Source organism: Petromyzon marinus, chromosome 3, assembly GCF_048934315.1.
Source record: "Petromyzon marinus isolate PM22_M1 ecotype Great Lakes invasive population chromosome 3, UKy_Petmar_22M1.pri1.0, whole genome shotgun sequence".
In the NCBI taxonomy this organism is placed as follows: Eukaryota; Metazoa; Chordata; class Hyperoartia; order Petromyzontiformes; family Petromyzontidae; genus Petromyzon; species Petromyzon marinus.
The window spans coordinates 9586221-9611896 of NC_133669.1; the positions used below are offsets into that span (position 1 = coordinate 9586221).

Here is a 25676-nt window from a genome sequence, read left to right on the forward strand (position 1 = left end):
CTGCCCTTTTAGGCAAATGAAACTTGGTGAATAGATCATAGCCTAATGATGACGATGAGCTAACAAAATTGTGCAAACTAGACATTAACAAATACATATAATACAAACGACACAAAAATAATAAACTCTTGAATGTGATCGCAACACAGTTAATCGAACCGCTGTTTGGGCGAATCATCTCATGCCTACTTCCTCCTATATGCAAAGAGAGCGCCGCGAGAATTAGTTTAAACGCTTGAGGTTCTCGTGCGAGTAAATGCTATTCCCTTTACGCTCCTGCCCCCCAACCCCACCTCCGCTATTCCTCAGGTACACACGTACGTGAACACCTCCAACGTACACGAGGAGCTCGGCTCCAGGTCTGGTGGTGGTGCCACTACCGTGAGCTCGGCCAGCGCCCCGCCAAACGGAGCAAGCGGAGGTTCGGCGGCCGCAGCCGCTGCCGCCGCTGCTTCCACTACATCGGCAGCCGAGCCGGGGCCCGCCACGGGCCCCCGCGGTTCCATGGAGGAGCGCAATCCGCAGGTGCAGTTGGAGTCGCAGGGAGCCAAGTTCATTTTGGGACCCACTCCGGCGCAGAAACGCGAGCTGGAGCGGCGCCGCAGGCGCGAGCACCAGGATGGCGACGCTCAGCAGCAGCATCTGTCAGCCGTGACGCTCGCCAACACCAATGCTAACGCCGCCACCGTGCACGTGGAGGACGGAGGTGCTGTCGTCCCAGTGTCGTCCAGCAGCCGGAAGGAACCAGGCATCGGTAATAGCCACGGCGCCGGCGGCAACAACAACCGGCTGGTGTACGAGAACGTCAATGGCTTGCCGCCACAGACGCCCGGTGCGCCGTCCAGTAGGGCAGCAGTGGAGGTGCAGAACGGGAACCCCGTAGTGTCGGCGGCGGTGGTGGTGGTGCCGGTGGGCGGACGGACTCTGCAGAACTACGAGAACTGGCCGACGCTGCCCTCGGTGCGCGAGGAGCCGGCAGTAACGGCAGTGCGCACGCCACTGCGGAACGGATACCACCCCGGTGCCGCGGGGCTGGTGGACGCCCAGGCGCCGGTGGCCGGCAAGGGCCACTCCGACTTGTTGCGCAAGCGGGAGGCAGCGCCCACAGTGTTCAGCTTCGAGTTCCGGCGCGGCAGCCTGCTGCAGCACCACCATCATCACCACCACCATCACCATGGCGCGGGCGGTGCCGGAAGTGGGGGCTTGGCGGCGCTCAACTACATCCAGGTGGAGCTGGATGAGGCGGGGAGCAGCGAGGGAGAGAACGGCGGGGGGGGTGGTGCGGCGCCACGCACTCCGCGCACGCCGGGCACGCCTCTCCCACAGACGCCGACGCGGCGCACAGAAGTGTACGCCACCATCGACCTGGAGAAGACGGCCGCCATGTCGAGCCTGCAGCGTGCGCTGCCACGGGACGACGGCACGGTCCGCAAGACGCGGCATAACAGCACTGACCCGCCCATGTAGGGTCGAGTCGACGGTGGTTGTGGCGGCGGGTGCTCCCGCAGCCCTTCTGCCGATCGCTCATGCCAGCGTCTGCACCAACGCACTCGCACGCGTTCCGTGTAAAGCGCATCACGCTTGCCGCGAGCTTTGTTTGCCGGGCGAGCCTGACATCGCCGTCCCATTTGCAGTGGAGGGTGGTGGAGGTGCCTCGTCTTGGTTGTTTGTGGGTGTTTGTGTAGAGGCGGAGTAGGAGGATAGGGGGGGGGGGGTGCATCACAGTGTTAGTAGTGTTCATACATTCATGAGCGCAAGCCTCGTCTCCTGGAGAGGCTGTGGCACGGAGGAGTGAACGCTGGTAACGCTGTGTCGCCGGACGAGGAAAGGACAGTCGCAAGTGCAGACGAAGCGTGCCGATTGTACTGGAGGCCCGAGGCCGAGCGTTGCCCCTGCACTTCGACAACTCTGCCGGTGACTGCGCAGTTCAGAGAAAAGGGGGACGTCCCACCGACAGCACTGGGTGGACGGATTCGCTCAGCCAAAGGGGCCGTCTTGTAAATAGGTCATACATTTTGAAACGGTTAATGATGTGCCAACTGTCGGGTCAATTAAAAGAATGCATTTCAGTTAGCTGTGAAGCAGTGTGAGGGACGGGAGTGCCACGGAGGGATGGCAAGGCAAAGGGAGGTAGAGGGTAAGCGATGGAAAGTGTGTGGGTGAGTGGTGAGACTTGTGAAGTGTTAGCGGAGGTGTGAAAGGGCATGATTGACATTTCCAAGGAAAATTAAATTGAACCAGTGCCATTCCCCACTTTATTTGAGCTGCATAAAGCCTTGTCCTGAACGTAACGGTATATGAGGCCACATGCCTGTTTTTACTATAATTGTTGTTACTGTGTGAATATAGTTTTTTTATCATCCCATTCCTGTTGACGGTGGAGAGGAGTCCAGCTGAAAGCTACCTTGCCTTCCCAGCATGCAAAGCGGCGGATCGCGCAGGCCTTGCTTGCTGGGGGCAAGTGGGGCTGTGTTTACGGAATTCTCACTCTCGGTACCTGTACGCGCTTTAGCTGTGCGACTCATTCCGTGCAAATAAGCTTCCTTGACTTAATTTTTTTTCAACGACAAAAAAGTGCCCATTATGGTTTTAAAAAAAACTGAAAAAAAATCGACATTAGTTCCCAGAAACAGACCAATTTCAAATGTGAATGTGTGCATTCGTGCGTGTGTTTGTGGGTGTAGCCACATGATCAGCGCGTGTCTCAGAGCGTCATTTTGTTTGCAAAACTTGACGGTGCGTCTCATCTTTTCACGCTACCAAAAACAACACTACAGCGGTGTCCATTCCTCTGCACCCTTGCACGCCGCTGCAGTTGTACGCAGACTTGTGTCCTGCGCTGGTGGCACACCGTGCATCCTCCGTGTGGCTTTTTTTTTCTAATCTTGGTGTGTTTTTTTTGTTTTGACGTCGTCTTCGTACCGGTGTACGCTTGTCCCTGCTTGTTTTCTCAGCTCCATGCTTTCGGTTTAACAAGTGCCATGGTGCTTGGCGGTACGGTGCATTTGCCTTGCGCGGTCAAATGTTGGAACGCTCGCGAACAGAGGTACGGTACTAGCGGTCCCAAAGCGTGTGAAGGTTTTAATTCTCATGTTTCATAGACATCAAGAGTATTTAAAGAATAAAGAGAGAAAACACTAAACTGACTCTAAGTTGACAGACCTCAAAGAGCGTTGGGTGAGCTTCCCTTAAAGCATTTTGTGTTGATATAATCACGGTATGTTAATTGATGTTCTCTAAGTCCAGACTGGTCAGCGTTTACTGTATTGCCATGACTTGCCAAACTGCTTTCGGCGCGCGCACAACCTTCATCAGGTGGGGTGGGGAGCCTTCATTGTGGGTGAGGGTGAATCAATTCATTAAATCTTTTTTTTTTCAAAGCTTAAAGTACATTCATTGACTCGTGTAAAAATTGATATTTTTTATTTTCACTTAGAGTTCATAATGACCCTTGCAGACACTAAATGCCGTTGCATTTACGGGAGTGTTAAAAAGAGCATTGTTTATTGAATCATGGCAAATATAAATCGACAATACATTGAATTGCCAGGGGCTGACACACCCCTAGCAAAATAATTATACAGTCAATGCAGGTTATTCCTTTGGAAGAGAAATTTACTTTTAAAAGCAATCCGCCCAAGCCGGGCTGCAGGGCTAGCTGGTAGATTTTTTTAACGAAGTGACTTCATTAGAATTTGTGATGGTGTTTTTCTCACACAAAGCTGGCTAACAAAATAGTTAACGAGGCTGTTTTGGGGTTGGACAGTTACTCCACACAGACACCACAAAACAAAACTGCTGTTCCACTGACCCTGGCATTGATGTCTCCCACACCATAATCCCGCACAATAGCATCCCAAAATACGAACTTCTGAAGGTTCTTGCTTGGAAATTGTTTCGATTTAAAGCTTTCGTGACTGCAAGGATTCATCTTCTTTGGTTCTTTCGGTAAAGTCACGTAGAATGAGAATAAAATAATAAATTAAAAATAACACAATTAAATTCTCACGACGTTTCGGCCACAACACAAGTGGCCTTCATCAGGTGAAGGGACGAGACTGTCTGGAGGAAATTGTTGGCGATGCAGCGGGCCAAATTTGCTGAAATTTTAAACGGGTCTTGAATGCCGAATGATTATGAAATATCCCAGTTGTGTTGCGATTGTGCTGTTGTAATCACATTGTCATGGGATGAAAACATGTCCATTCTTAGTTCTCGTGAAGTACTGCGCTACGCCCTACGAAGGGGACATCACAGATTTACTAATGTCCCTTCAAATATCATGAGTGGTGTCCTCTCACATGCCCTGTTGATTAAGTATGCATCTCATGCCAATCACACAAAAAATGTGTTTTAGGCCTCATCCAGAATGTCGAATTAAGTGAAAAATCTACTTGTTAAGTTTTGGTGCGTACGGTCAATGGTGGCTGAGCTAAGGCCATCCACTCACGACGCTTGAAAGTCTGGTTTTATCACAGGTGGCTGAAACCTGAATTCTAACCCAGGTTGTCAAGCCCTCTTACCTTCCATACGTCCCAGCTGATTTATAATCACCAGTGTCCAAATCTCCCTTGGTGGCCCACTCACCTTATTGGGGTCAATATAAGCACCTTTGTGGGAAACAACAGTGGTTATGCTCGTTGAGAATAGTGGTCTGTCATGGGAATGTGGAATATCACTGGCCCACAGCTTCTAAAGGACACGAGCATCGCCACATTTAGTTGAAGAGGGAAACCTTTTTTTTATTTCTGATTGTGGCACTGCAGGATGGGTGACGGCTTACAGAGGCCTTCATCCAGCAGTGGATAGATCATGTCTCCCGTTGATGCCAGTCTGAAATCAATCGTATCATGAAGCGAAGAAACCTCGTCAAGTCGCTAGTCCTGAGTGATCCGGAAGATGACTCCACGGTTCTACTGGGTTAGACGACGTGCCTTCACGCTCTCTGGACAACGTGTTGTCACATGCCAATCATCGGATATATTCATAAGCTTTAACCCTCTGTAAGCATTTGTATGAAAAAAACAGGTTTGTGTTTTTTCATGGAAGTCACTGATGTTGTGCCTGAAATCGTGAAACATTGCTATCGGTGGATTCTGGCTCAGGACTTAAACATTGCCATCATGAGCCACCCAACAATCCTGACACTCAATTCCTTCACGATGGATTGACGAATTGTCGTGCAAGGACACTCCCGAAACTCGGCGAGTCTGGACAAATGCATTATGTAAGTGGTGGACAATAATTATGACGCTAGTCCTAGCCCCAGAATCAGCCCAAGCCTCTTTTAACTTTACTTTCCCATACTGTAGCCCGAACACTTAACGATAATCCTGACCCATAATCCTGAAATTAGCCATAATCTCTTATCAGCCTATTGCTGGTCAGCTAAACAAACAGAAGTCATTGTTTCTCATCGTCTTGTAGTGGTGTTGCAGTGTGGTACAAACTGTCCTGAATTACGATGCCATACATCATCCGTGACGAATGTTGTCCCTGCCTACATACCGTTGTTACGACTGTTTTTACGACATTGGTGATCGGTACGCGACTGGGCTTGGGTTTCAGGTTAGGGTTGAGTTGGGACCAGTGTTGATCGGGTCATTTGTGCCAAATGATAATGGGCGGCAGGTATTGTATAATAATGAAGTGAATTCTTCCAAGTGTTGCAGATTAAATGAGAAATGCACGTGCGAGTGTTTTTGTTTGCCCATTCGCAATTCTGCTGCAAACATTCAGACTAAACGTGCGACGTGCCGAATTGTTTGGAAGAGGGTATGGCGATGTAAAAAACAATTAAGGTAACTTAAGAGCATTACAGATACGAATGTAAATGAGCGGTTCTGGTTTTATTTTCTTCACTACTATTCGAGGTACTATAGAGAGAGAGTAAAGGGCTCGCTGTCAAAACGGTGGTCAGCTCCGGTACGCCAAACGCCTCATCTGCTGCTGCTGCACACCTGGCCGGAGTGTTGTTGCGTGATCGCAACAGGTAACCTGCCTGTCAATCAAGCTCGATCATGGATCGCTGTAATTATGGAAGGCTGTTTGCGGTGCCAGTGTGTTCACTGCAAGTGCTTTTTGATGGACTGAGTCTCGGATTCCGAAAAAGGTGTGTGGTGGGGTATGAATAAAAACTTGACCAATGTCACTTCCTACGCGCACGACGGCCCCACATCGGAGCACACCTTTTAATGCATTCATTCATTCCTCCGCAGACATTTTAAGTGCCTTCGCTGTGCTGTACGATTAAATCATGTGCATTAATTGTGCGTCGGCTGCGCAATCAGTGTTTCCCCACCCCCTCCCGCACACAACCGTAATGATTAATTATTGTTAATTTTTTGTAATGTCTCCAAGTATGTAATTATTACCATAAGCATTATATTTCCGATGAAAACTAAAGGAAATGGAAACAACCATCAAAGCGAAAAACTGTAGTCGCGTATGTAGATAAAGCAGTTATGTACACTACCATGTACCATACGATGAAGTTAAAACGTAGTTAAAATTGTTTATTCATTTCAAAGATATAAGTGAGAAGGCGCTGTGTCCCCCTGCCGTCTTGCCACATTACATGAATAAACCTTGTAATAGTCCTGTAACCAAAACCAAACGCGCCTGTGCTGTCGTCTCTTTCCTCCGTTTCCTTGCGTTTGTGCGCGCCATGAGGTGCGAAGTACTGAAAAGCTCAGCCTGCAGAGGCTGGGTGCGAGTTCAGGTGCCGGTCCGAGTCTACCCGGTGTCCCTCATCACATTATCATCACTTCAATCATCATAACCATTACTATAATTGACGACGTCTATTTCGTGTCGATGACGGTATTGTGTTTTAAGTTAACATGAAAACACGTAACAGGTGGGCTGCGAAAAGGCTACCGCTCTGGAAAACATTGCCATACACAAATAAAATCATCACCCATTATAACTATCGTCACCATTACCATCATCGTTCTGGCCTTTTCTAATCCCACTCATGATACTTGTGCTCTAAGGTCCTAGGAAGCTGCATAGGCTCTCTCGTGGAGAGTGCCAATGATGAAGCCACATTGCTGTTCCAGTTAGTCCATCCACTCTCACTGGAAAACCCGACACGGCGTTTGTAGCCTCAATTTGAAAGTTATCCGAGGTTGAACAGAACCACAGTTGTGTGCGATGTGCATATTTGTTGGACAGCTAGGCAGTTGCTTGTGGGAGGCAGGGTAAACCTGCATGTCTGACCGCCTACTCATGCGCGTTCTGAAACTTCTCTAACGGGATAATTTTTTAAAGAATTTGGGATTTCCTTTGGTCTGATCAATGACTCGCACACCAGCAAAGAAACGTAGGGGTTAAACGTAACCAAAATCACTTAAGACTTTCCTGTGTAAAACATTTCAAATTGACTTTATTTAATAACATTTTCCATTCAACCTGAAATCTCCACTCCTGACCTTCTGGTGGTTAGCCTTGTCTTGCCGAGCATGCCATCTCCACGTGAAACAGTCCCTCGGGTTGGTGGTGGGTCACTCCTCCCCGGTCTTTAGTTAGACGTGGGCCTCCCTTCGCCGGTCCCTTTCCACGGTGGACTTTCCACGTGGGTGGCCTCTGTGGACGTGGCTGCGTCGCCGGCGCTGGCCCCGGGTTCAGAGTGCGTCTCAGGTCCCCGCTTGCCCAGAAATTCCATGAACACCAGCTTCTGTGGAGGGACCAGATCCATTACAAAAAAATCACTGGAGTAACCCACTGCAATTGTAATAGCCCTTATAAAGCTGACCATGCCGCATTCCCACGACGATTTGGAAGCAGGCAAAGCATGATGTGAGAGCTTGGTGAGACTGACCATGATTCCCAAGGCAGCTGTTATCAGGCTGCACCTGCACAAACCGGGCCACGTGGCTCTGCTCGGGGAGTGATTCTCCCAGGCCGCCTCTGGAGAGTTGCGATGTAACACGGTCAACGTGGAGGGGATGTGACCATAAAAGAGTAACAATGTGAAATTGTTTTAACCTCTTGTGCGTATTTTAAACGTTTTATTTATGGTTGTGGAGGGCAGAGAGTAGGCATGTAACGATTTTCCCCTCGTGGTTTCATAAATGTGCGTCGTGGTAACAGCTAATGCTAAGAATGTTTTTTTTTCATTCTAGTCCATGCAGCACCTTTTGTTGATCGTAGTAGTCCCGTGTACCCATCACAATATTTTTTAAAAAATATGTATGATTTAGAGTTTTGTAATGGGAATTATTTAATTGTACATTTGAAATATTGAAAATAATTATTATCCCCACAGTTTTGATGCATCGTTAATCTTAACTGGTAAGAATGGACAGGATCTGAGCTGAGCCAGGGCTGTAGCTGGGACAACAGGCCTACCCAACAAGCCGATCTGCCAGCAACCATGGGTGACCACGTCACCCAGAAGGCGCCCGTCCCTCTTCAGGTCTCTGACTAAGCAGGGTTTATCTTGGACGGGTGACCAAGGTGGAACAGATTACCATAGACGGTTGCCAGGCTCCGCTAAGTTGTGGGTAGCAGGGGGCGGTGCAGAGCAATCCACTGCTGTGCTGTACTGTACATCAATGCTCCCATATATATGATCCTCACTAACCTGCACTGACTAGCGTGGTGAAGTATGACCAAAGAGCCCCCACGACCCTCATCGTGGGGAGACCTTCATCTAAAAGTAGATTGATAAAGGACGTGATGTATATTATGTGGACGAGGAGGAAAGTAATTGGTGTGAGAATGATGTGGAGGTGTTGAAGTAAATGAAATGATGGTGATCATGTTCATTGGATGAGATGAAGGGTGTGAGGTGATGATTTGCACCAAGGCAAAGGCAAATATCCCCCGTATAGACTTTACAGACTTTGGGCAATTGCTGTTCACGAGTAGCTATGAAGGCCGGTATGGTACGGGGAGGGTGGTCAGCATCACGCCCGATCGCCTTTGTCTCCCCAGCGGTGATGTTTACACACCACACCAGCTAGGGGAGGCCTCGGACCTGTTCATATATTCGTTACTGGTGTTGGCCGTGAGCGGGAATCGAACTCGGGTCGCCGGGTTAATAGCGCACTTGCGCCACCGCTCCCCACGTCTACACACGCAAGCGCCTATCAAACTCGGGTCGCCAGGCTAACCGCTGCGCCGCCGCTCCCCACCTGGGGAGTCGCGTGCAGGGGTGGCAGGTGGAAGGGAGAGGGAGGCGGCTGGGGTCGTGGCCGGGGTCGAGGTGGCCGCGCTGGGGAGGGGAAGAACGCGGCACCGCGGCACAGATCCCAGGCTGCACAGCACGGCGGCGCGGAGGGGTGGGGAGGGGTGGAGGAGATGCAGAGACGCGGATAAATGACTCCCATGTCCATTCAACACTTAAATATATACGGCCCTTTTATCAATTCTCTGCCAGATAAGGGTCTCTGATTAACAGTTTGGCTATGTACGGTGCTAAAGAAGTTCAACGTACAAGTACACACATATGGCCTCACGCATTCTGAGGAGGCCATGGGAATTATGTTAACACGGAAAGTGAGAAAATGTTTTCATAACCGACCAGAAATAATGAGTATGTAAATGAATGATGAAAAAAAATCATGAGTGATTGAAAGGAAGAAAGAGAAATGGCTAAGAAATTAAATATAAGTGCGAAAAAAAAGAAAGATCATCCAGAAAGAATGAGTGTGCGAATTAATTAAAATAAATGAGCGACTGAACGGCAGAAAGCAAGGATGAATGACGAGTGAAATGGCCAAGAATTGAAACATTGGCTGAACAAGATGTGTGCGAGCCTTGTTGCAAGTTTCCGCACGGTCGCGTGGCACCGGGGCGAGTCTCCCGTGGGCCGCCAGGATGCCCTCGATGCGCGCCGCCTCCTCGGAGCGACGGTCTGCGAGGAGCCGCCCCGAACGTCGCCCCCCGCCGCGCTGCTCGCCCCCGCACTGCCTCCTCGCCCACGCCTGGGCACGGCGTGGGTCACCACGGTGGCAGCAGCAATGACGACAACGAACGGGAACAGAAGCGGGGGGGGGGGGTGGAGGAACCTCGTAATGGCCCCGTCGGAGACAGTTGAGCACAAACATTCGGTAGCGGTTGTCGTCTCAGGCGGTTCATAGTCACTATGTCCCTGGTAAATGTGGAACGTTGGGACAACGTTGGTCCAACGGTTCCAACCGCTTGCTAATGACGTTGGCCCAATGTTGCATATTTGCTGGGTCGGAGACCCTGATACAGCACTAATCGGAGGTGCGGGGGAAGGACAACAAATCTCGAGCAGTCATTGTGGTAAAGATCGGTAGTAGCTACACAGATTTGTGAAACTCGTGAACCCGCTTTCCGCAAAGGCGTCCAGGAATCGCCAGTGACAGCTTTCCTTCGCTTTATTCGGTGGTAGTAGTAGATGCGTTGCAAAAACGGGCGCAAAAAAAGCGAAACCGCACGAGACAGCTGCCTGCCGAGTAGCGCGCACGATACGCACTCCACAATGCTGTCCCACGTCCGACCGCATAGCCCGCATGTGAGTGAATTCAAACCGCAATACTGTATTGAGAGTGTTATACTCGACATAGGTTAGCCGAATTTCGGCGAAATTGCACAAACCGAAACCCGCATGAAGCGAGGGTAAACCTGCACACCAAGCGGGTTTGCGAACCCATCCATGCAGACGTTCGATTATCATCTCGCTCCTGTGTATGTGTGTGCGTGTGTGTGTGGGCGTTTTGTGGGTGCTGCGGTTTCCTCCTAAATGAAACCAAAACTCTGCCTTATTAAAAACACACACACACTGGCCAACATGCCGATGCAGTAGGACCTTCGTGAAAGAAGTCTCGGGACTCGGCGAGTCTGCCATGGACGTCGACAGCACTCACGTCAGCCTGAGGCTTCCTCTCGCTCCCCTCCACCGTCTCCTCCGTGGATCGGGGTTTGGGTGTCGGGAGTCTGGAGGTGTTGAACGTCTCCTCGGTTCTTAGTTCCAAGCTGTGGGTAAAATATCGACATTCGTATTCATCATCATCATCATTAACATTTTCCATGATCAGTCCACTGTCAGATAAAGGCCTCCCCACGCCGTGTTTATCTTGGGGGGTTGTGGAAATATTTCACCGCAGTGGTCAGTGTGGGTTGCTGAAAGGCACAGGACCAGTGGCGATGTCACTTGCGACCACTGCTCGCTCCGGCCCAGGAATCAAAATCAGGTCGCAAGCTTCATTCATAGCCGAAGGTGCGAATTACCGTGCTACCTCCCCATCGCCCCCCCCCCCCCCCCACCTCAAAAACTTTCAGACCTTTATCAATCGACTGTTAGATGAAGCCCCTCCACCCCAACTCCACTCCCCAGACATCCTGTTGATCAGAAGGTTTGTTTGGTCAAACCTTTTCGCATTGATCAGTTCCACCGTTTCCCGCCAAAATTAAAATGTTACGGTTATTTTTTTTATGACGGGGCTATAACGGTCAAAATCCAGTTTCTCGTTGCTTAAAGTGAGATAAACATCGCGCGCCCGCAACTTGTGTGAGCAGCGCAACATTTTCACGTTTCATAGAGAGCGCATTGTTTGAGCGCGTAATAAGGGCAGCCCTGTGTTTAACAGCACTCGGCCTCACGACAGCAGTAAAGTTTTAGTTTTTAAAAATATTTTCCTGCTCGGGGGGCATATTTTTTCCTTCCGCACCTCTGCCAACGGTGCTCGCTGATATTTCATTTGGACGAAATCGAAGTTGCGGTAAATTATCTCGGCGCGAGCGCTGCGTCCATTCCCCATTAGCGGCGGGGAAACTCTCCCCGCCAATGTCCGCCACGGCGCAGCGTCCGAGGTGTTTGTGGGGCAGCGCGCGTGAGAGGTCGTTGGGATTTCATCACCGCACTTTCAAACGTATTTCACGAGCGGTCTCGCTCACTCGCAAAGAAAAAGATTCGGACCCCCACACCCCGTGCCGCCTCAACAGACCGTTGCGCGCAAAGTGCTGTTAGCGAGTAGCACCGATGATGATGTCGGGCGCGGCGCACGATGAGAGGTGGGGTGGACAGCGCCACACTCCTGCTGCATTTGTCTCCCCGGTGGCGATGTTTACACATCGCACCAGCTACTCGTTTGATGCTGGGTCGACCTTAGGGAGGGGCTCAGGACCGGTTCAGATAAATCGTCGCCGGTGTTGGCCGTAAGCGGGAATACGAACTCGGCTCGCCGGGTTCGTAACGCAGCGCGCTGACCGCCGCACTGCCGCTCGCCACGACTGGCACACACACGCACGGACACGATTCATACACACAGGCGACCAGTTCAATCTGTGCACTTGGTGTGCAGAACGCCGAATTTGTTTATTTGGTGAAATGGTTTGTTTTTATAACCGGGGCTGTGAGCGTTTTCAGTTGGCGCGTATTGCATATTGTGATGTATGGATCAGACACATGGGCACACTGGCAAAGTGAATGGAAAAACATTTGAAAAGAGCATAAAGAAGCATTGACAAAGATGCATATTTGGAATATTTGTTGTTATTACTGTTCATGACAGCAGGTGATTGGTTGCTCCTGTGGTTATAACGTTCAACTCGCAATCAGAAGGGTACGAGTTCAAATCTCGTGGTTGGAGGTCAGGCGAAATCACTCTGCTATCTCCCTCCAGGCTCACTCCCTCCTGAGGCCACCACACATTTCTCGGATGCTCAACCGAGACACATGGTGAGCTGGAAATCCCTTCCTCTGTCAGCCCCGCCAACTTTTACACAACCACACCGATTCTCCTCGTCATTCATCACGTCTGTGGCCCCACCTACCGCTCTTAGGGCCCACCTTCTCCTTTGCCAGCACCACCCCCTACACAGAGAGTCTAAGCACTTTGCCCGTCTCATGGGTCAAGCGTTAGCCCAGATATCTTTAAACCGGGGCCAAACCACGAACGTTTGGCGTCTACTCCTGCTGTCCTACTCCCTCGCGTCCCACTCCCTCAGCCCTCCTCACCTCCCCTCTGCTGGAGCCTCGGTCTGGCTGGCGGCGTCCATGCACGTGACGTTCTCCAGCAGCAGGGTTCCATCCGCCTGGCCGGTTGGGTCTGGCCGAGTGACATATTCCTCGTCCACCACGTCGGTGTCCGTCTGGACGCCGGTGTCTATGTGGGAGATTCTGTCCGTCTGGGAGACTCCGTCCGACTGAGCGGCGGTTTTCGTCTGTGTGCCAGCGTCTCCCTGGGCACCCGTTTGCGTTTGCGTGTGCGTGTCCGTCTGCGCGCGCGCATCCGTTTGGGTGTCTGCGTTCGTCTGCGTGATCGTGTCTGCCTGGGCGTCAGTGTCTGTCTGCGCGGTGGCGTCAGTCTGAGTGCCGAACTCCCGTCTATGAGGCGCCATGGACATGGGAGCTGGTCGCTTCCTCCAGTGTCGCTCCTGCAGTCTCAGACAAACACAACACGAGGTTCCTTGTCGCGTGATGCACAACTCGGAGTCGACAGAGTAAGCTTTTGTCTCTCTGCTCAAGGGAGCAGAGGAGGAGTGGCACTCCTTCTGCCCCAAGGGTCCATGACACACTCGGGGGAAATGGAACGGCAAACATTTCCGTGGCGATATCCGACAACAGTTTCATTAAAGTTAATCAACGTGTATAATGATCCTAAGGTGGAAATTCCACATTCCCATGGGATGACCACAGTTGACCTTCCCCAAAGCGGCACTACATTAATGGACCCCAGGGGGATTGTAATGATAATGAGGATACCTAGCTATAGCTTCCTTCCGACCCGCACGGCCTGAACGAGCATCCCTCCTGTGCAGGATTATAGGTGCCGGATAGCTGATGCCCTGAGTCGTCCAAAACCAGATTCAAATGCTCTAAGGTTCCACTCCGCCAGGCTAACTTAGATAACTCTGTAACGTGAATATATTGCGAGAAAGAAAATTATAATCAGGAAAGGCTCACTGAGTCCTCAGTGTTTTTGCGAGGTGGAGAAAACCCATACACGCGAGCGGATAACACTCAATGATCTGCACAGCTATGCAAATATTTTATATACTGCGTTCTACAGGCATATTTAAATTTATAATGCTTTTTTTTCTTTCACTTACAGTTGGCATGAACATGTCTTGATCATCGCCATCGTCTTCGTCGTCATCATCATCATCAACATCCACGTCTTCATCACTGTTGCCTTTACTGAAGCCTTCGCAGGAGGTTTTATGAACACCACGAACGTCTCCCCTACAACAACACGACAAGACGTCCCCGACTTAAATAGACACTCGTGTCCAACAGTACGTGTCAAATGACGCGCGCTTCAGGAAAAAAAACACTTTCATCCCGTGGAGGGAAGAGCTGGAGGTTGCTTGCTCGTTTGTTAGTTGAGGTGCCACGGTGGCGAGATGTTAACTACCTCGCCCGGTTTACAGGAGGTCGTCTGTTCGATCCTGACCCCGACGCCTGTATTTTTGGAGTTTGGATGTTCTCCCCGTGGTCGCGTGGATTTTTCTCCGGGTCCTCCGGTTTCTCCCTCCACATTTAGAAACATGCGTTTTAGAGTATTTGGCTGCTATAAATGTCCTTGCGATAAGCCACTTGATTGCGCTAGAATTTGTGGCGAGGTCGCTTCTGAAAGAGCTATACAGCTCAGTGGGTCTTACCTGGTAAAATAAAAATAAACTTTTGGTTTTATAGCTTAAATAGGTGCAAGCTGGATTGCGCCCTGCACCACCAAATTTCCCTTTGACCCCACCAAAGTTCATGCCCCTTAGCGGTGAATTGCAGTTATGAGGTTGTGCTCCCCCCCCCACACAACAGCTCTTTTGCCCCCCCGCCCCCCCCCCCCCCCCCCACTCGATCCGACAGGAGTTGGTGCTGGGGCTAGTTAGGAGCAGGGTCTGGTTCTCTAGTTTGTTATGGATTGGGGGTTCGGTCTCGTTGGCTAGTGTCTTGAATTGAGGGGTAGTATCTGGTTTCTTAATTATTGTTAGGGGCAGAGCAACATCTAACACGGCACGGACATTTACATTGTCGTTCACTTTTCGCTGCTGATGTTCACGTACCTCTGGGTCGCTTCCTCCATGAAAGACGCCATCATATTCGGCCACTTTGCTCCAAGAACTTCAGTTGCCTGGCCGTCAGGGTTCCGTGAGAAAACACAGATGTTCGCTCACAGGCACGTACACGCACACATGTGCTGTACACGTATGCACACTCGGACAGTCAGTGGTACAAAGCTGCCCCGTATAGACATACAGCCTGTTGGAGAAAGTGCCGTTAGCGAGCACCTATTAAGGCTGAAACTGCACGAGTTGGTAGGGTGGCCAACACAACGTTATTCGGAATCTGTCTTCCTCAGTGCTGGGTAAGGTGATACATCAGGTACGGTACTGTACTCACTTTAGGCTGAGTTGATCTACAGGAGGCCAAGCATCAGGTCAGATATCACTTTCCACTGATGTTATCTGTGGCCTGGAATTGAGTTTAGGTAACTGAGTTCATAGCGCGGTACGAGGCACTGCGCTACCACACTCCTTCATGACAAAGAGATACTCCCGAATACACACACACACAGACACATACAAATAAACATATACATACAACCGCGATTCGCCACTAAAGTGGCGGTAACGTCACCACAGCATTTGTGCTGTCACTCTGAGGCCACGTGGAGTTGTTGAAGGCTCGCTGGCAGGAGGGCCCAGGTGCGCTGGATTAACTGACATGATTGGTTATATGCACCCCACCTGTGGCAACTTTCTGTGATTTAGTCACCTAGCGACAAACCACACCTCCGATTAGCGCGGTTGGCTACGTACGGTGCCAAAGAAGTTCAACATACACACACACTCACTCCGCAGAATAATAATAAACTTGCGTGCGTCGCTGGGATAGCATGGCTTCGAAATGAACATCGTGGATCTCTCACCGTCATTTTCATGAACATCTTCTCCCAGCGAAGCAGCTTTCTCTCCTCTGCAACTCTTCTCACCTGAGAAATGACATTGACGCGTCTTCAGGACAAGCCCCACACGATTGACATTCAACTCAGAATGTAAAGATTATTTGCGGATTCTGTCCTCTTGTCAGGTTCGTGGTTACGGAAACATATATATTATTCGCTGGTGAAAAGACAAATTGCGCGGAGAGGCTTTCATCTAGCAGTGGATAGATAATGGCTGATGATATTGATATTTTTGTATTGTTCGTTACCAAAAGGATCACACAAAAGACATTATGAATGATCAGGGAGCCATGCCCAGATATGACGTGCCAAGATGAGGGCAGGATTTTATATGGGTGCTTGCAATAATTTGGGTTAATCAGTGAATCGTATTGTGCTATAACTGCCCAGGAGTGGCTATGGTGCTACATGGGTTTTCGTAATATTTCGGCCTCATCACTGGTGAGGTGCTGGAGTGGAATTTTAAGTGGACATTTTGTTGACCGATGTAATGAGGTTTTGGGTGATGTTTTTGGTGGAGATGTTGGCGACACAACCTGTGCAGTGTTGGTTGGAGTGTTTGGTGGAGTGTTGGTTTGGGTGTTGGATCACACATCGGTCGATTTTGTGTGCCAAGGGCAACTCGCAAAGTGAACCGACTTATGGACTTTTGAACTTTTCCCATGGCGACTTTACTTCCGTAGTCTCACACGTTCAGCCCTCACATTCTCCACTCTAGCTTCACTCTCCACTCTAGCCTCACTCTCCACTCTAGCCTCACTCTCCACTCTAGCCTCACTCTCCACTCTAGCTTCACTCTCTACTCTAGCCTCACTCTCCACTCTAGCCTCACTCTCTACTCTAGCCTCGCTCTCCACTCTAGCCTCACTCTCCACTCTAGCCTCGCTCTCCACTCTAGCCTCACTCTCCACTCTAGCCTCACTCTCCACTAGTCTCACTCTCTCCACTCTATCCTCACTCTCTACTCTAGCCTCAATCTCCACTCTAGCCTCACTCTCCACTCTAGTCTCACTCTCCACTCTAGCCTCACTCTCCACTCTAGCCTCACTCTCCACTCTAGCCTCACTCTCCACTCTAGTCTCACTCTCCACTCTAGCCTCATTCTCCACTCTAGCCTCACTCTCTCCACTCTAGCCTCACTCTCTACTCTAGCCTCGCTCTCCACTCTAGCCTCACTCTCCACTCTAGCCTCACTCTCCACTCTAGTCTCACTCTCCACTCTAGCCTCACTCTCTACTCTAGCTTCACTCTCCACTCTAGCCTCGCTCTCCACTCTAGCCTCACTCTCCACTCTAGCTTCACTCTCCACTCTAGCCTCACTCTCCACTCTAGCCTCACTCTCCACTCTAGCCTCACTCTCCACTCTATCCTCACTCTCCACTCTAGCCTAGCCTCACTCAATCGACCCCCAGCCTCAATCAACTCTTCGGCAGGTTGCACAAGCTGAGGGGCTCGTGCCAGGCCAGGCGGTGGTGTGCAGGTGGTGACCTCCCCTGTCCTGAAGAGCCACTACCTGCTCGTGCACCAGCTGCAACCGCCTCATGGCGACATCCAGAAGCCTCTGTTTCCTAGGGACAGATGGACACACACACACACACGCGGGCAGGGGCGCAACAGCTCACTTCAACGGGGTGGTTCCCCCCTCTCTACTTTCCCCCGACTCACTTTTACTGAAATAACTACGGATGTGTGTTAACCCGTGTACAATAATGTATAGGCTACAACCATATATTATTGCTCTCCTTATTGTTTTGGTAAAACAAAAATGTCTTGACATTTTTTTTGTTACTTGTTTATCTTGTTGATTCGGGCCCCCCCCCCCCCGTTGTGACCGACTGGGCCCCTACGCATCGCATGGCGCTACCACATACACCCGCCCCCCCCCCCACCCCCATAGCTGTCCCCCTGAGCGGCTCCAATCACTCGGTCACCGTCAAGTCGTCAGTGAGTCAAAGGGAGACGCGGGCCAACGCAACGGAAGAGCCCTCTGGTCTCGTAGCTACGCACCCGGGGCCGTATGTCCCACGCGAGTTTGAATCCTCGTGGCGTCACACAAGGGCTATAACGAAGTGACGATGGTCAACAATAGCTATGATGATGACCACAGCGATTATGATAATGATGGCAATGGTGGTGGACGACTGTGAGGACGATGGAGAGCAATGATGATGATGATCAGAATGATGATGACGACGATGGTGGTGCTGTGTGCGGGGGAGATCATGAGGCGGAGAGGAGGAGGAGGGACGAGGAGGTAGAGGCCATTGACCGGCGCCCACATCTGGCAGTGCTCGTGTAGGGTCCTCAAGGCCTCGCTCTGCCGGTGCCAGTGAGACGAGTAGACCAGCGTGAGACGGGACAGTTCCCCGGCGGGCACCTGTACGTCTGAGACACTTCGTCACGCATTATCATCACCATCGTCGTTAATATCACAGACGTTATCATTGTCATCGTTACGACTATCATCTCTCTCCATGGCCATCCCCAACTCATCTTCAGCCTCTCATGTACTGTTGTTGTGCCCCCCTTTCGTGCTCACCGTTCCCAATCTTCTCTCTGTCTCTCTCTGTCTCTCTCTGTCTCCTTCCTTCTCTCTGTGCTCAATCTCGTTTTAGATCCTTCTCCCGCCTTGTACCCCTCCACTGGAATCAACTTCCCCTGTACATTGAGCAGTCCCCTTCCTTAGCCTCATTTTCCTTCTTCTCTCAAAGCCTCACCTCTTCTCCATTGCCCATTCCCTTCCTCTTCCCTTCCCTCCCCCCCTCCACTCCGTCTCCTCCCTCCTCTGCCCTTTCGTGATCCCATATGCCCTCTGTTTCGGTCACTCATTTCGCGGCCTTTGCACGCCCTTGCCATCTAAGTCACTATATTGTTGTACCACTTTTAAACTATGTAAAGCACCTTGAGCTAAGGCGCTCAATTTAAAATAAGAAAAGATCAACATTTCTAGATTTAGGGGTGCCTTTGCAGATGTGTATGCTTTAACTTTAACATAGCCATTTCTGTGACCAGTCACAAGCTAATCACTCAGCCATTTCAATGCTAAATTATATGCTAATTCCTTTGTCAAGGCGCTTTGTTTCTTCTCGCACAGCTTAAAGGTCGTGATCTGAGCGTGGCTTTTTTCACTCCAGCGCTGTCCTCCAGACAGTCTCGTCCCTTCACCTGATGAAGGCCGCTTGTGTTGTGGCCGAAACGTCTTGATTTTTGTTATTTTATTTTTTACCTACGTGACTTTACCCAATAGAACCAAAGAGTAAAGATCAACATTGTCACCATGACTGTTATCATTGTTAGCAGTCATGGAGATGTTGATAATCATCATCACCGTGGCTGTTATTAGTAGTAGGATCATCACTGTCAGCATCATTATCGTCCCTGTCATAACCATCAGCATTATCACTACCAGTCTAATTCATCATCATTGTTATCCTGAGTATCTCCATATATATAAAAGGCAAAGTTGTGAATATGTGTTGTTTGTTCAAAATGTTTAGCGTACTTCCCGACATGCAACAAACTTGAAATTTGCCATGTGGGTACTTTCCAGACTGTACACCATGCAAAAAATATAAAAATAGACTTTTGTTTTTTTTTAGCGGGGGGGGGGGGGGGGGGGCTCAATAATGCATTCATGTTTTGCACGGCAAGTGAGCTGTGACGTCAAATCTGTCACGTGACCCTCGCGTGTGGAAGCGTAACGCATTGTTGTGTAGCGGTTAGCGCGCCGCGCTATGAACCCGGCGACCACCGGTGACGATTATTTGAACCGGTCCTGGGCCTCCCCTAGGTCGACTCAGCCTCAAACGAGTAACTGTTGTGGTGTGAACATCGCCACTGGGGAGACAAAGGCGGCCGGGTGTGGTGAATCCAAGTCCCCGGCGAAGCTGGGTAGTACAGCTAGTCGATTATTTAATGTTCTTTGTCAATTGTCATCACTGCCAGTGTCATCTTCATGATGATGATCATCATTATAACCAGTTTAATCATTGTTATTTACATCATCATCATTTGTCTCCTAGAATTGTAACTGGTGTCTAGTGGGGAGCGAGTAGTGTCTTAACCTGCACCGGGCCTCGTCTTTCGTAAACTCAGCCTTAAATGAGTGGGAAGTTCCCTGCTACCTGCGGTGTAGGCGAGACATGAGCAGGAGAAGCCTCGCGCGCAGGGCCCCGGGAAAAGAGTGCTGGAGCAGCACATCCTTAAAGTCCATGAGCTGTGGGCAACATGAAGATCCAGAGACTTGCAAACGAAGAGACGTGTAGACATGTGGACATGAAGACCCAGAGACTTGGAAACGAAGGGACATGGGAGCATAGAGACATGGAGATACAAAAACTCACATTTAAGCACAGAACACAGTAACTTGATGATAAAACATGTAACCATCAAGACACAGAGCTAGTGAGACACCGGGACACGAAAACGTCGTAACGTGAAAACAAAAGAGTAGACGGAGACACAAAGACACGGGGCCATGAATAAGACAACACAGGGTCGTTGAGATGTGGAGACGTGGGGACGTGGGGACACGAGAAGGCACTGCCATCACTGCCGTCGTCACCTCGGCCACGCAGCCGCGGGTGAGCGCGAGGGCCGACACCGTCTCCTGAGACAGCGCCTCGAAGCGGTCCTCGTCACGAGCCTTGGGGACCCCTGTCTCGTGTGGCTCTGGCTCGGCCTGCACCCCCACAGCATACACGCACAACAACAACAACAACCGCCATTCGCCACTAAGTGGCGGTGACATCACCATAACGCTTGTGCCAGGCTATGTGCACGTGGAGGCCACGTGAAGTGTAGGTCACGGGGCAGACCCAGGTGCCACGGGTCGACTGACAGATGACTGGCCGATGCACCACCTGTGCCTCCTACTGTGCCAACTTGCTGCGCTTTAGCCACCCGGCGCTCCGCTCGTTGTTGTGAGCGTCGCTCCTCCACCCTCCGTTGTTGTTGGATGGCGACTGCCTCCAAATGCCCAGTAGCGTCCTTTACGAGCCTCCTCCACAGAGGCCAATCTTGACACCGCTGGTACCAGTCATCGGCAAGTCCACTCAGCTCCACATCCTCTTGTACCACATCACTCCATTTCATCTCTAGCCCGTGCCGCGCCTGTTTAACCCCCTCTATCCGGCCGAACAAAAGCTGTTTAAGCATGCGGTGGCTAGGCATGCGGGCTACATGACCCAACCAACGCAGCCTTGCCTGCCGGAGGAGCTCACCGATGGGACTTTATCCAGATCTTTCAAGTATTTGTGAGCTCCTCACACAATCCAGCCTGGTTAAACCCAGAGTAGATCGTAGGCAGGCCAACTTAAATGTTTCTAACCAGCGAAGATGTTCCATTAGGGGGGTCCACGTTTCGCAAGCGTAGAGAAGGGAGGGCATGACTGTGGCCGAGAATACCTGAAGCTTCGTGTGGAGCGACAGACCAGGTAGCTTCCACACAGCGTTACGCAACCGATAAAAAGATAATGCCGCTCGACTAACGCGGAGTGAGACCTCTGCTGTCAAACTGGAGCCAGTCATGAGCACACTGCCCAGATATGGGAAACTCTCCACTTTCTCCACAACTGCCCCTTCACCAATTTGGAGTTGTGGGGGTACAGTGTCTGACCAGGTCCGCTTGCTTAGTTTTGGTGGGACTGATGGTAAGGCCCCACCTCGTTGGTGGCATGCTCCAGGTTCAGCAGCAGTGCCTCCAACTCACCCTCTGAGTGAGCAGCAATTACCAGATCATTGGCATATATAACATGGTTGACCAATAGGGAGCCATCCCTTGACTGCACCCGGGCATCGATCAGCCTCCCATTGTATCTGTACCAGATGGAAATTCCTCCGGTACAGCCATAGAAGGCTTCGCGAACTACATGGTCGAAACAGATGTTAAATAATGTGGGAGCTAGAGCACATCCCTTGTCGCACCCCAAGGTGAACAGGGAATGGCTCCGACTCCCGGCCACGTAGTTTTACCCGGGCCCACTCACCATCATGAAGGTCCTTAATGATTGTGAGCAAACTGTCAGGGACTCCGAACGCACGAAGAACAACCCAGAGCCCAGGCCGACTGATGGTATAATAGGCCTTGACCAGGTCACGCACGCGCGCACAAACACACGCACACCCACTCCTCCATTCAACTAACGCTCCGTTACACAGCTTGCTCTGAGTCTAAATGCCAACTCAATCTACGTATTGCTCAATTGAACAGCCTTTCAAACACAAGCTCGCTCAAATAATTGTTCAAACACCTGCTCGCACCAACACTTTACCCCAACATCTGCTATCCCCAACGCCTGCTCTCCTCAATCAATACCTGCTCACTATAAATGTTCTCGATTGGGCCAAACTTTCCACAAATGAGTATTTGGCACGTGGTCGGACGCTTGAGAACCTAAAGAAATTCACCAGCAATGTAAAGGGAGATTACACTAAATGACAACTGCACGCGTACATTCAAGAACCCATTACTTGCATCTCATAGCCACCTCGTGGCCAGGCACATTAACACGTTTACAAAAAATCTTGGCAAGAACGCCCTGTGCCAGGCTCGTACGGCCAGCTTGTTTACGTGGAGGAGAGTGGTACTTCATGGTGAGGCAGGGGTGATGGAAGAGGTGTGCAGTCGGCTCTGTTTGACCTCACTCGTGTAGCCTGACGCCCCCCACAAGGTCATCCTCTAAACATAGCTTGTCTACCTCATCTCCATCCACCTCGTCGTCGCGCTCATCCACACGAGCCAGCGAACCGCCCCTCTGCTGAAGCCAGCCGGGTGCTGCTGCTGCTGCTGCCGCCGCACAGGTAAATAATAACAAGTTAGATTCCCCGTACAGGTCTTTATCGTACAGATAAACACCTACGTGTAATATTTAGCATGGAGGGGGTGCTCTCATGGTTTTTTTTAGGTAGTTTGTAGCCAGTTGAGGAATTTCTACGTTCACATGGCAGACGCCACTATTGATGGTGCACACACACAGTGGAAAGTCGATCCGTCACAGAGGGATGATGGGCCGAGTTGAACCCTGACCTGGAATTAGACTCGCGATCTTCTGTTCTAACCACAGCAACGCCCAGGCTTTAATCTGCATTTAAATTTGACGGTGGCTTGGAGAGGCATTCATTCAGCAGTGGAAAGATCGCGGCTGAATATTATTTATTAATTAAAATGATTGTGCCGTCTTGCCTGATTGTGAAGCAGTGAATGGCAAAGGGGGTCTGTTTGTTATGACGAATGTTCTGTGAATGGCCTTCTAACACCAGGAAACCCAGTGGCATTTCTTTGCCAGGCCACACCGTGCCGATGAGACTCAAAAGGATTTGAGACCGGTTCAAGGTTTTGCTGCTCGCACAAAGGCTCCTGGGAAATTCTGACTAAGAAGACAAATGAAATGGCCTGATGGACTAAAATGTGTTTTTTTGGTAGTGAACTGACCCTTGTCGATCCGTGTTACTCAAGGCAGACGATTGACTGATGTGAATCCCAGTCGTGTTCTTTGAAGGATTAAATTTGATAAAGCATACAGTCGAGTCCACGTTTTACATGATTTAAGTTATCGCTGAACACTTTTCTTACGTACGATCACCCATCAGTGAACCAAGTAATTCGCACGCCCATGGAGTGTGAGATACAATTAGTGGCGTTACCTTCCGTCTTCCTTATTGGTGGCATCGTGGTCGCTTATTGCAGTGGCTGTCTGCGGGGACCCACACACGTGGTGGTGGTGGTGCTCGGGTTGTCACCTCTGGGGTACATAAAACCGCGACAAATCGTGGGAAGAATGAATGTATGTTGAACTTCTTTCCCACTATACGAATCCAACCGTACTAATTGGAGGTGCGCAATATCTCAGTACCAGAATTGTGGAGAACTACTACTGTACACGTAAATGCATGGTCTTGAGGGGTTTATTATTATTATTATGCAACTGACAAAACCCGAAATTGTTAATGCCATGGGAAGACTTACAAGATATCCAAAAGGGCCATCCATAGGGGGGGAGGGTGCGGCCCCCGACGCCTTCAAAATAAACTGGAAGTATAACATCTTACGACCGTGACGTTGAAGCGCACCCCCCCCCCCCCAAAGTGTGGGGTCCAGGGCGGTCGCCCCGATTCGCCGTACCCGAGTGACGTCTCTGTCAAAGAGTAGCTACGTCGAAAAGGAGGACGTCCTGGGAAATCCAGGACACGTGGCAACGGTAACTTGGCAGTAACAAGCAAGCAGATACTGTACTGTACATCACAGGGGACCTGACCCAGTCGCACATGACTGATCAGTGGAATGCGGATGGTAATTGACTGTGATGCTCATATCGTACATTATTTACCACGAATATGGAGATTTATTGATGATGAATTATGGAATATTGGAGCTATTGATAACAATGGATTTCTGTTGATTAATTATTGCTTATTCGTATACTCATGACGTCAATTAAGTACAGAGACTTATCAATGAAGTATGGTCGACAAAGGAATTATGATGAAAATGTATTATCAAAGCCAGAATCCAAATACCTTATTTTCCGGAGTATAGAACGCTCCGGAAAGTAAGACGCACCTCAACGTGTCAATGACAAAGATGCCCCGTACAGCTAAAACATACTGTTGGGGCAAGTGCTGTTAGCGAGCACCTATGAAGGCCGGCACGGCACACGAGGGGGCGGGTGGCCAGCACCACGCCCGGCCGCCTTTGTCTCCCCAGTGGCGATGTTTACTACACACCGCACCAGGTTACTCATTTGAGGCCGCGTTGACCTAGGGGCCTCCCAGATGCCGGTTACAGATATTCGCTGCTGTTATTAATGAGTCGCCGGGTGAATATCGGCGCCACTTTTCACCACCGCCACGTGTGGGGGAGACAGACAGAGAGAGACAGACAGAGAGAGACAGACAGAGACAGACAGACAGAGAGAGACAGACAGAGACAGACAGAGAGAGACAGACAGAGAGAGACAGACAGAGACAGACAGAGAGAGACAGACAGAGAGAGACAGACAGACAGAGACAGACAGAGACAGACAGAGACAGACAGACAGAGAGACAGAGAGAGACAGACAGAGAGAGACAGACAGAGACAGACAGAGAGAGACAGACAGAGAGACAGAGAGAGACAGACAGAGAGACAGAGAGAGACAGACAGAGAGAGACAGACAGAGACAGACAGAGAGACAGAGAGACAGAGAGAGACAGACAGAGAGAGACAGACAGAGAGAGACAGACAGAGAGACAGAGAGAGACAGACAGAGACAGACAGACAGAGAGAGACAGACAGAGAGACAGAGAGAGACAGACAGAGACAGACAGACAGAGAGAGACAGAGACAGACAGAGAGAGACAGAGACAGACAGAGAGAGAGACAGACAGAGACGTGACACAACTCACGTGCGCGCCTACTGCACCATAAGACGCACAACGCCAACTTTCTGACTTAAAGCGCGCGCACACGCGGGAGGAAAAGCGCGTCTTATAATCCGTGAACTCACCAGTGTCCTCCACTGAGGTCGCTACCGACACTCAAAGTCGCTGCGACGCGGTCTGCGGCCAGTGGCGGCGACTGCGTTGGCTCCTCAGAGTGCGCGACTCGCTCGCTCGCTCTGAGATCTCAGTGATGTCCTCCCCTCGTCTCTCGCGTCTCTCTCTCTCATCGCATTGGCCTTCTTCTCCTTCTCTCTGGGTCACCACCGTGAGTTGGTGGTGGTGGTGTTCGTGGTAGTGGTGGTGGTGTTGGTGGTGGTAGTAGTGGTGTTGGTGGTGTTGTTGTTGAATTGCATCGCTGGGGTTGGGTGAATG

General features: G+C 50.5%; 2 protein-coding genes across 10 annotated transcripts in view; one reads left to right on the forward strand and one right to left on the reverse strand.

Moving 5' to 3' along the window:
- Positions 1-6616, forward strand: part of LOC116953189 (fibroblast growth factor receptor substrate 2) — a 38772-nt gene extending 32156 nt beyond the window's left edge. For all 3 annotated transcript variants that reach the window (XM_076073793.1, XM_076073790.1, XM_032973156.2), the window contains exon 6: positions 310-6616. In XM_076073793.1, the coding sequence (XP_075929908.1) occupies positions 310-1467 (1158 nt within the window). In that variant the 3' untranslated portion in view covers positions 1468-6616. The remainder of the gene's footprint in view (positions 1-309) is intronic.
- On the reverse strand, positions 3484-25676 carry LOC116953161 (uncharacterized). 7 transcript variants are annotated; one of them, XM_076073776.1, is made up of 15 exons: positions 25370-25676; positions 23529-23626; positions 22583-22671; positions 20449-20565; positions 20009-20100; positions 18164-18277; positions 17398-17452; positions 15849-15911; positions 14983-15050; positions 14029-14161; positions 12935-13353; positions 10842-10950; positions 9798-9932; positions 9141-9262; positions 3484-7675 (listed from the first exon to the last, which is right to left on the reverse strand). In XM_076073776.1, exons 2-15 carry the CDS (start codon positions 23551-23553, stop codon positions 7444-7446), a joined length of 1773 nt encoding a protein of 590 aa, XP_075929891.1. In that variant the 5' UTR covers positions 23554-23626; positions 25370-25676; the 3' UTR covers positions 3484-7443. The 7 variants fall into 7 exon arrangements, with proteins under 7 accessions (XP_075929891.1, XP_075929899.1, XP_075929892.1 ...); XM_076073784.1 differs by having other exon boundaries at positions 9785-9932; XM_076073777.1 differs by having other exon boundaries at positions 3484-7678; positions 22583-22665; positions 25370-25675.